The sequence below is a fragment of the Sinocyclocheilus rhinocerous genome, unplaced genomic scaffold (assembly GCF_001515625.1).
Source record: "Sinocyclocheilus rhinocerous isolate Xijiao unplaced genomic scaffold, SAMN03320098_v1.1 scaffold2867, whole genome shotgun sequence".
NCBI lineage: Eukaryota > Metazoa > Chordata > Actinopteri > Cypriniformes > Cyprinidae > Sinocyclocheilus > Sinocyclocheilus rhinocerous.
In genome coordinates this window covers 191,481-203,383 of record NW_015666959.1, presented here as the reverse complement: position 1 = coordinate 203,383, position 11,903 = coordinate 191,481, and the positions used below count along the sequence as shown (strand labels likewise).

At 35.0% G+C, this 11,903-nt stretch overlaps 1 protein-coding gene across 1 annotated transcript in view; it reads right to left on the bottom strand.

Moving 5' to 3' along the window:
• The window catches only part of LOC107733246 (kinesin-like protein KIF1A), a 65,488-nt gene that overhangs the window by 46,158 nt on the left and 7,427 nt on the right, over nt 1–11,903 (bottom strand). The window contains exons 3-6 of the mRNA XM_016544805.1: nt 3,336–3,409; nt 3,024–3,203; nt 2,623–2,691; nt 2,190–2,368 (exon numbers count right to left, since the gene is read on the bottom strand). Of these exons, the coding sequence (XP_016400291.1) occupies nt 2,190–2,368; nt 2,623–2,691; nt 3,024–3,203; nt 3,336–3,409 (502 nt within the window). The remainder of the gene's footprint in view (nt 1–2,189; nt 2,369–2,622; nt 2,692–3,023; nt 3,204–3,335; nt 3,410–11,903) is intronic.

Below are 11,903 nucleotides of genomic sequence, written 5' to 3'. Positions count from 1 at the left end.
TTGTTCTAATTACTTCGTTTAATAATAAAGAATGTAGTGTAGCGCACAGACTTTATAATCATTGTGAAAGTGCTGTTTATGTAGTTATAGGGTTAATGCAGGGAGTAAAAGACCCGGTAGAGAGAGACGTTAGTTAGGCTGGTGAGCATGTGATACAGCTGTTCTGCGTTATAATTAAAGGTTAATACACGGAACGTCTTTTGTCTGTCGTTCTTCAGACATTACAGTAGACATCTTTTGGTTTTCAAACTGTATTGTTTCATCAATGCCTCCTGGAATTAAATGGTCCATTTGTTTCCATGATGATAAGCATATATTGATAAGTGATGATATATGATGATAAGTAAATATTTGTTTTCCTCTCAATGTGGCCATGAAGACCTTGAAAAAACACATGTGACCAGGACCACTGGTCTGTGCAGCAAAAGGCTATCATTGTTTATTTCTAGAAGCCAGAATAGAATAGAATAGAACAGAACAGGATATGATATGATATGATATGATATATGATATGATATATGTGATATATGATATGATATGATATATGATATGATATGATATGATATGATATGATATGATATGATATGATATGATATGATAGAATAGAATAGAATGCTTTCACATTGTGCCAGAATTACTGTAATTACAAAATAGCAGCTTTGAGATTCTAGTTTGTGCTGATCATGTCCTCAGACTCAGAAATGATTTGTTTCTACGACAACGCTCAAAATCCCCATGACTTTGTTTTAGAAGACAGCAAATAATTTAATGACTACATTAATTCACCTCTATATGTTCTCTCTAAATGTTTAAAAACAAACATAATGCACTTGGGCAATAAACTCAAATATGAGTTCAGGTCCCTGCCTATCTTAAAGAGCAGGTCATATGGGTTTTCGAAAAATATCTCTTTTGCAGTTTGTAAGGTAGCTATCCTTCAATGTAAACAGTCTGCAAAGTTGTTAATCAAAAAAGTGCATGATAAATAAAGATATTGTCTCTCAAAAGAAAGAGTCGACTCAGAATCGCCTTAACGAGTCGTTATATTTTCGAATCTTCTGCCTGTTACCGATCTACGTCACTGGCATGTTAGCACTCGGCTAACATATCCACCATTATTGTTTTGTTAAATGTTTACAGTTTAGCAGCAAAACTTTAGCTGTGGGCACGATCCGCTTGCATAAGTGTTAAACAAAATGTTTTTATGTCATTATTTTAAGAACTGATTGGAGCACTATATTATTGTTTTATGTAAAGGTGCATGCTAGGGTTGCCAGGTTGTCACAAAACCCACCCAATTGCTACTCAAAACTAGCCAAAACCTGTTTCGAGGGTGGTCCCCCTTTAAAAATCGCGTTCACGCTTTCAGTCGGGGTTCCCCTGGTAAATTCGCATTCCAGTGCCTAAATATGACGTTATTGGGGTCGCTACAACCCGCGACATCAAAAACAACCGCGCACAACAGGCTTGGCCAGCTGACCAATCAGAGCAGAGTAGGCTTATGGAAGGGAGGGGTTTACAGACATTTCGCTCAGAACTTAATCGAACGAACATTTTCGAAATCGTGGACAAATGACTCTATGTATAAATGTATATTCTGGGAAAATTACAGTGTTTTCTGACCTTAGATGCATTTAAACCTGTTGTAGGGGACTCCAACACAATATTAGGACACTTTAAAAAACCATATGACCTGCTCTTTAAGTTGTTTTTGTGGCAGAATTCATTTTGGTTTCATTGCATCATGACAGTCAAATCAGAAAATTTGGAATATTCATAAAATTCCAACAAAAAAAAATTCCCCATTTATAATTATATGTTTATTATACAATAACATTTTTGAATGGTAGTGTATTTAATGGTAAAGGCTGTTTTTTTAAGCATTCATTTTTTTTTGTGGAAATTGGGATACATTTTTACAGGATTCTTTGATGAATAGAAAGTTCAAAAGAGCTGTGCTATTTAAAAAATAATCTAAAATGTTAAATGTCTATACTGTCACTTTTAATAAGTTAATTAGTTTAATTTGTCTTGGATTAATAAAATACTAATGTCTTTTGAAAAAATCTTTCTGACCCAAATTTTTGAACAGTAATGTACATGAATAGTTTTTACTTGTTGGAAAATCATAATTACAGCAATACAGACATGGCATGAACACTCCATTACAATAGAATAGAATAGAACACCTAGCCTTATTCCCTGAGTCCATCAGGTCTTGAATGTCATTATATGATGTGACGGCGAGTTTGGACAGATCCTCTACATACGGGCCCAGTAATGGGTGCTCTCGCACACGCAGATTTCCTTTGTTTTTTGGGTTCAGAAGATCTCGTACCCTTTCACAGTAAATCTCCATATAACTAACCTGAAAGGATGAAAATAATAGACTGTTAAAAGCAAAAAACAATCTACTTGAGGATTAAAATTAAAAATCATATACAAAATTTACAGTAAAAAGTAATAACAATATTGCTAAAGTGTTAATGACATGATAATTGTTTTTTTTTAATTTATCGTAATAGCTGTGATAACAGGGCACAGACTCAGACACACCCTGTATAAAAACAGCTGCTTTGGAATTAAGCTACACTCAGATTTGAAACAATAAAAAAATCTTACCTCCACAGAATAGGACATGTTGTTATCAGTATTGTTGCCATTAATCTTGGTAAAAAGGTCTTCACACAGCTGATGTTTAGGATTGAAGGGAGAAGAGGAAAGAGAGAGACATAATAAAGAGAGATTAGTAAGCGAATAATCATTTTCTTACTGTGTGTACTGGTCAGCTTGGTGTTTGACTTGTCATTTAATTTTGTTTGAATTTATCTTGTTCACACTGCCTCTGAATACATTATCATTTTTCCTGTTTATAAAGCAATGCCAATGTGACAGGAGAGACAATGTGTGCTTTAGATGTACAAAAATGGCAATTTAGCAGCTGAAAATTGGTTTTTAAGTACTTCAATTGATATTTAGAAATGCGTATTCTTCATATTTGCTTATTTATGCATCTGTTTTACCAGTGGAATGATCCCCTGCTGGTCCTTTTCCTGTCTGCCCATCATGGTATAAGATTTACCGGCCCCAGTCTGGCCATATGCAAAAATACAAACGTTGTAGCCCTCAAAGGCATGAAGTAACATTTCCTCTCCAATGTCTCTGAACACCTGCTGCTGGGAGGCATAGTTGATATCTTCTGGCTGTGGATAGATGAAGAAAAATATATACTGCATGATCTTTGACCATTTAAGGGTATTACGTCTATCATGTTTTGTGTGTTTCACTGCATGCAATGCTGATTTTTGTTTCATTTCATTGAACTACTGACTTACCGAGGTATGTGACCAGTAGGAATAATCAAAATTGAAGCTTTTGGTTTCTTTGGGTGCTTTGGGGTTGATGATGGCTGAAAGAGAAGGAAAAGAATGGCAGAGAATGAGTAAGGTTAATAAAACATGTTCGAGATCCTGAGTGGACATCTAATACTCTGTTGTCAGCCACTAAATGGCCGCCACACAGTCAATAAGTGCTGAGTCACTGTAGTTTGTCTAAACGGGTCCATGCCGATGTGCTCTAAAACCCTGCTGCTCTCACCAGCAGTAAATGAAATTCAACAGAGAGAGGCAGGAATCATACCAATATGATAATGGATGTAAATGAAAATGACCTATTGCAGGCATCGTCACAGGAAGATTTGAGTCATCTGAACTTACATAGTCAAAGTAAATGCTATTTAGGTGCATAAACTAGTATAAAATGAGCTAGTATAATAGTATGAAACAGAAATGTCGATTGACTGTCTTTACTTTACAGTAATACATTCTTATGATGGCACAGCTGAATTTTCAGCAGCCATTTCTGCAGTCTTTAGTGTCACATGATTCTTTAAAAATCATTCCAGTATGCTGATTTGATGCTCAAGGAACAGTTCTTATTAATATTATTATCAATGTTGAAAACAGTTTATGCTGCTTAATATTTTTGTGGAAACCATAATAAATTCTTTGATGAATAGAAAGTTGAGAAGAACAGCATTTGTATGAAATAGAGAATGTTTGTAACATTATAAAATGTTTTTACTGTCTCTTTTGAACAATGTAATGTGTCTTTGCATGATATATACAGCATAAGTGTGTAAAAAAAAAAAAAACTACTGACCCCAATCTTGTGAATGATCATGTATGCTGTATACAGTAATATGTAATTTCAACCTAAATTAAACATTTTTGAACATTTTTGTTTTAGGATTTAACACAATTTAAAACATGCTCAAATGTTACGATGTAAAATTAATACGATTTATTAAAGGTTCTGAACTATTTCTAGTGCACTAATAAAATAAGCAAATGCATCACATCGATTACGTGAATTTAACACAAAAGATCAGATGTTCTTGCTTACACTGAAGCACAAGATGCTCTGTGGAACATCTCAAATCATGCTGGAAAACATGATCATCAGGTCTTACACAAACTTATGCAGCTCAAGTGCTGATGACATTAGGAAAAACGGGAATATAAAAAAAAAAAATCTAAATTTTTAGCAATTTGCTGTATATGGATTGCCTGCGAAAAGTTTTCTGCTCAAGAGAATGTGAGAGATCAAGAGCAAAAGCAAAGAAGAGCTAGAAAGAATCACACCCAGGTCACTGTTCAGCGCCTACTGTGTTACCCAGCCATAAATGTCCTTCACGAGTTTATATTTCATACAATCCTTGAGTGAGATACAAGTAAACATGTTTAGTTTACTGTCCATCATGGAGGACTCAAGCATGAGACTCAACTCAGGCTCTAAACATCTCTCTGGACAATTTAATCAATAATTCATAATAAAGTAGAAGTGAATAAAATAAAGGTGGAGATGGGGGTGGTGGACACATACCGGAAGTGCTGTCACAGGAGCGAGGTGAGTGGCCCTTTAAATATTAAATACTGTGCTGTGATTGACAGGATTAAATGACTCGCTCCTCCTGAACTTCCTTTAGAAGCCTATTTTACCAACAAAGAGGTTTCTTTGCAGTTTGCACCATACTCCACAAAAAGTATAAGTAGCACACGGTATGTAATTAACATAATACTCTGCACTTGAGAAAACTAGAACCATCCCACTAAAAATCTGTATAAAATGAATGCACAGCCATTATATAAGAGAAAATCATTGCCAAAAATACCCTGCATCATGGAGGAAACAAATGGACTTGGATCGTGTGAAAACAAAGGATAATTGCACAATTTTCATCTACTTAAAGAGCAAAAAAAAAAAAAAAAAGTCACTGACAATTTTCATCTACTTAAAGAGCAAAAAAAAAAAAAAAAGTCACTGAAATCATGTACCTGCATTTAAACTGTCTATAATCACTTCCTGATGCTTATTAGTAGCTCAGAACATCATTATTCCGTCAGCAAGCCCACACGCCACCACAGACGCTACAGTCAGGAGTCTGACAGGCAGCATGAGCTCTGACAGAACATACTGTCTCTGCTCTGAAATACATCTCAGCTGCCATATGGTGGGATGTGCAAGACCAAAAGCCAAAACCACATAAAAATAGCCCTTTAAGTAAACTCTATTAAATATTCTTAATCGACCATGAAGCAAAAAGCCACAATAACCATGAAAAGGACATCTGAAGTACACATATTTTCAGTACATGCTTGAGCAATCATTACTGGACTGAGAAATTGAATTTAGTCAAGCAGTCACAAGGAAAGCTTTTATGAACACACACACACACACACAGTGGTATTTTCACATGTACATAACTAACACAAACAGACAACAAACAAGCAATAAGATAAATGTGATGAATTAAGTTTCCTTCAACAAACACGATGTGTTCTGACCTTAAAAAAAGGGCGATTCAAGAATGACCTTCAGAGAGTCAATAGGCTGAAAAGGATTTTCTGCACTAAGCAAACACTTATCTTGGTTCTCCAGGGACAGATGGTCAATGAACAGAATGCATTTGATTACACACTGTAGTTCATTGATCTATGCGTTTCATTTTATACACGATGCAATATGATCTAAATAGGGACATTGTCTAAAGTGATCATAAGCTCAAAATCCTACACTAGTGAAAAATACTGTAATATGTATATATATTTTTGTGTGTGTGGCATTGCTGCATCAACTGCTAATTTGGCCTTATTAATGATCCCATAAATGAGCTCTTAGGCTGTTAAATGATTGGTTCACCCCAAAAAATGACAATTGCCATTTACTCACCCTCATGTTGTTACAAATTAAAACACATACTCAGGCAAAACACAGCAACTCACTGACTTAATGATCCATTCGCAGCAGTTAACAGCAAAAATGAAGAGGAAGATTATCTGTGAATGACTTGATTTTGAAACAAATTTCATGAAAACAAATGGATTTATTGTCTCAAAAAGCCAAGGTTGCAGAATGCTAGGGGCTGTCAAACGATTAATCACGATTAATCGCATCCAAAATAAAAGTTTGTGCTTACATACAGTAATATATGTGTGTGTGTGCTGTATATATTTATTATGTATATATATAAATATACACACATGCATGTAAATATTACATGTATATATCTAAGAAAAATATATTTATATATAAAATATTTATATCTATATAATATAAATTATATATAAATATAAATACATACATATAAATATTTTGTATATATATATATACACATGTATGTGTGTGTATTTACATATACATATCAAATATACTCAGTACACACAAATATATGTACACACAAATAAATTTAAAAAAAAAAAAAAGTGATTTGAGCACTTTATTTTAATACTATCTCTTAGTGCCAATAGCCCAGCAATCTCACAAGAAATCGCTTCTGAACTTCATAGATGCAGCACCACAGCCTCAGAGTTCAGATACAACATAAAACATATTTATGACTCTTTCTCTTTCTCTCTTTCACGCACTCTCATTCACACACACACAGAGCTGCCAAGTAACAGAAGGACATGTCATTGCATAATCCCTCCTGTAAATCCCTGTTCTACTTTTCTTCTATTTCATTTAAGCAAAGCTTGAAAAAGCCTGAATAAAATCAATTTATCTGCTAACTAAAGCACACATAGTACAACTGACCTCCAAAAATGATTCAACGCAATTAATCTACTAATAAAACAATTGTCCTCTAAAAACAGCCTAAAATATCCTAATTATTTGGTTTTTCCATTCATCTCTCATATAGCTCCAGTTTGAACCATCAAAACACATTTGAGCATGTCAATCTGAACGTCACATACATTAAGCAACATCCTGCGGCCATGTTATACAATGCAGGAAGCCCAATTCTAAAATGGCTAACCACATTTAAACATTTGGAGTGAAATAATTCATTTACTTGTGTCCCTAAAAGGGACAGACCCTTTTACCCTGCCTATACATCTGTGTTTAACTGTCTCCAGGGCAGTTCAGTACTGGCTGTGCATCAGAGTATATGAGTTATAATAATAGCACTGCATAGCCCAGGGGACATCATGCGTCATCGGTATAGAAGCACTGGCATGTTACATCTACTCTTGTTGCAAGTTGCAAAATTGTGTTTGTATGTGTATGTGTGCCAAACAGTCAGCCGTCTGAAGAAGAAGGAATGCTTTAAGAGAATAAAATGTTTCTCGGCAGCTGTTACATTTAAAAACGAATTTCTGTAATTAATAATTAATTAATTTTACCTCAATAGATGTCAGATTAAAATAAGTTAAATAAGTTAACTTATCAGAAATACCTCTTTTATTTAATATTTACTATAGAAATGAAACTGACATAGGTTTAGATGCATGCCAATTCCTAAATTGTTTTGTTTAATGTTATTTTATTTTATGTTATATTATTTTTTATTACTTTTTTGGTGGTTGCAGTTTTTTTTAAATAAATAAATATATATATTTTTTTTTTTTCAATATCAGATGTGGCCTATGAAATGAACCATGCACAACTATTTATTTATTTATTTATTTGTTTGTTTGTTGGTTGGGTTGAAAGGAGTAGACCTACATGCAGTTTTTAATCAAATAAAATTTTAATCATATGTATGCATGTTTGTGCGTGTCTATGATACACACACACCAATTCTTAATGCTTCAGTTTGTTTTATTGTTTTATTGTAATGCAAGAGTGTTCAACATTCGACATTAAGCTGAGTAAATGGCATTTATGTGACAGTCACTAGCGCTGATTGTAAGTGTTCTGTTGCTAGGAGCCAAGCAGGTCACATTCTGGAAACTGTGATGGGTTCGGAGTCCACTAACCAATCAAACCAATCAGTGCTAATGATGCTAACCTTGAGATGCCACTGCTTGAATTATTCATAGCAGTCAGGGTGTCTGATTTCATGCTCCTGATCTGTTATATTCCAGCATGAAGTAGGTTGTTAAAACACTTTTATTATATAAAGAGGTCAGTCGTTATTGTCAATAATGGTCTTACACTGTGAATAGCAAAAAAAACTCTTTCCTCTCCTCTCATCCTCTCTCCTTTCCTCTGCTCTCAATGATGACAATGATTCACATCCACCCTTCTCAGCAATGGTTACATCAGCGTCATGACTGAAGCGGTAAATGCACAAACCTAATAAGGAGGAGGATTTTTAATCACTTTTAATGCCCAAAGGAGGACGTGGCTACTGCTGACGTTTGTGTGAGTGCAGTGAGATGGATATTTTGGGCTGCTGGGTTTTAAGTTTCACTGAGTATGAATATGTGTAACAGTCTGAAACCAGTGTGTACATCTATTACAGCTCAATCAAAAGGTCATGGTGAATGGTGACCTTATAATAAAAAACCCTTTTCCATTAAAGCTAGTTGACTAATTTTTTTTATTATAGGGAGCTGAATATATGTAATTTTCCATTATAGCCAGATGACTACTCTCCATTTTTTCCATAGCCTGATGATCATGCATCAGACTTAAAATGATCAGACTGAAAACTGCCAAAGGAGGTGAAGACTACTTCACCAAAATGCATTAAAATACCTTCATGAGAGGTATGGTCTGGTATCTACCACACTGTTGTTTAAAATGGCTTCACACTCATAGTTTTGTTGTCCGAGACAAATTTCAGGCAAAATCATAAAATATTTATCTTTTTGTAGAGAAAATCGGTAGTCCTTGATCAATTAGTGTGACATGCTAACTGATAGTGTTTTTGTTTTGTTGATCATAAATGATGTCTCTTTTTGTAGGGAAAAAACTGTAGTTTTTTATTAATTATTGTGACATGCTCATGGTTGTTTTGCTTTGTGTTTTGTTTTTCTTTGTGTTTTGTTTTGCTTTGTGTTTTGTTTTGTTTTGCTTTGTGTTTTTTGTTTTGTTTTGCTTTGTGTTTTGCTTTGCTTTGTGTTTGTTTTGTTTTTCTTTGTGTTTTGTTTTGCTTTGTGTTTTGTTTTGTTTTGCTTTGCTTTGTGTTTTGCTTTGCTTTGCTTTGTGTTTTGTTTTTCTTTGTGTTTTGTTTTGTTTTTCATTGTGTTTTGTTTTTGTGTTTTGTTTTGTTTTTCTTTGTGTTTTGTTTTCTTTGTGTTTTGTTTTGCTTTGTGTTTTGCTGTGCTTTGCTTTGGTTTGTTGATTGTGAAATAATTCTGTAATGCTGTAAGAAAAAAAGTTAATTTTGCGTCACAGTCGTGCCATTCAGCTGCTCCTTTGTGCTGTCAACAGGACGATTGGGACCAATGTCTTGCATGAAATGTGTATTGCACATTCTGAAATAAAAGATCACTGATGTTACACAGTGTACCATGCCTTTTACCCAAGATCTCACTGGGAAGAAATCACAAGTAACATCCATAAATGACCATAAAAATAGCACAGCTTTAGCTTAATCAAAGTTCTGGATTCTGTTAAAAACCGAAGACTCCATTTCCACACACACCAGTCTCAATCAATATAGAGAAGGGAATTCTGGGAGTGATGTGATCAGGGGAGCACCATTTAGCGCTTTGATCAACATGGCAATTGGATTATCTTAAACTCTTAGCTAAAGTCTCTCCATTTTCATAATCACACAGTTTCATCAAATGGATAATTTGGTATCTCTTCTAAATGGACATATACCACATGCATAATTACCACAGTATCACTGAGAACATCACACAGAATTTACAGCAGCACTGAAACCAATGAAATCCCATGTCAGTAAAGCCTTTTTGCAGTTAGAAACCATTAGACAGAATCTTACATTAGTTTTCTCGCAGGGACCAGAGCTAAAATCTTCTGTGGCTTGGTAATGAGACAATTTCCAACGAAAAGGAAACTCTTTTATAAGAACTTAAAGGCCTGTGTGAGCAGCCCAATGGTGCCTCAGTGATAGCAGGGTTGCTTAAACCAGTCAGAGCCGTCAATCACTCAGCTTTCCACCATTCTACGGCTTTGTGGGAACACGGCTATTGACCCATCTCAAGCTGGCAGCGGTGACAAAGCAGCCAGCGTGGAGCACAAAAGACACTCTCTGGGCTCAGACTCCCACTAATAACCAGTTATTTACACCCTCAGATTGAGACTGGGACTGGCTTCTTTCCAAATTACTGCTGACTAGAAAGGCTCTTTGATGACATCATCGACCCTCTTGCCATACACCAAGTCTACTTTTCAAAGGACAGCAATCTACAAAACAATTCAGAAAGATGTGTTTGCATGTGTGTTTATGCATATTAGCACAGTTTTAGCTTCTGCAATACTAGTAAAGTGCCCTACAAAGACATAACTCCACATAAACAACAAATGAAGGTCAAACATGTTAAGTAATTGAATGTTTCTCACATTAGATTTTGAATAGATCTCTACCATTACGCCACTCCGCTGGGCCTTTATACGGATTGGCTTAAGCAGCCTGGCGATTGTGTTGAGGGCTTTGAAAGGATGTCTTTGAGTGGACTCTGAATAGACACAGGCAAACCACACAGACTGTCTGTGCAGGTAATCTTGCATTTCAAATGAATGCTATGCTGTAGGATGGCTTACAGCATTGCTGTGCTGAGACAATATGCCACAAAGGTGGTCAGGTTAGAGGCTCAGATGATGGGGAACAGATGAAACAGATGTTATTATTTAGAATCCAATTAAAAATCAAGGATTTGAAAGGTAATTATTAAAAAAAACTAGCACACACACCATGAAAAAAAACAACAACTTGAAGCAGATACTAAAGAATAGCCCTCACTTATAAGAGAGTTAATGGAGATAATATCATCTGGCAAACTGGAATGTACTCATTAAATATATAAAATTTTCAAGATCTTATTTAAAATTTCTTATGCAATATTAATCAAAGTTGTTTTAATCGGCCACTGCCAGCTGTGCATCTGAATGTACCTCAAATGTTCAACTTTGCAATGCGTCAATAATATGTGTTAATGTCTGCAAGTATGCCAGAATTAATTTGTAAATGGTTAGAGTAATGTTGAATATTTTTATGACAGGGTGAAAAGTGAACTCAATGTCATATGCAAAACATGTCAAATAGACCAGCCCGGACTCATTAGCATTCACAGATGTATGTTTACACGCATATTTGTATGTTTGGATATGTGCTGCAACATACAAATGATTAGGCATACTGACAATATGGAAAAAAGGTAACACCGTATTTTATAGTGTCCTTGTTACACTTGTTAATTTCTATAGTAATAACAATAAATGTAGTATAATTACAAGAAACTAACCCTAAACCAAACCCTAACCTAAGCACATGTAAATTAGTATTACTCCGTATTTAATTAAATAATTACACTGTATCAAGGACATTCTTGCTCTCTATATATGTTTGTCAGTGTGTGTGTGCCTACATTATAAAAATGTTATTGGCAAATAAATATACAGTGACAATTTTAGTTACTATATACTATCAGGGGCGTAGATTACGCGGGGGACGTGTCTCCCCCCCCCCCAAGACCGGTTTT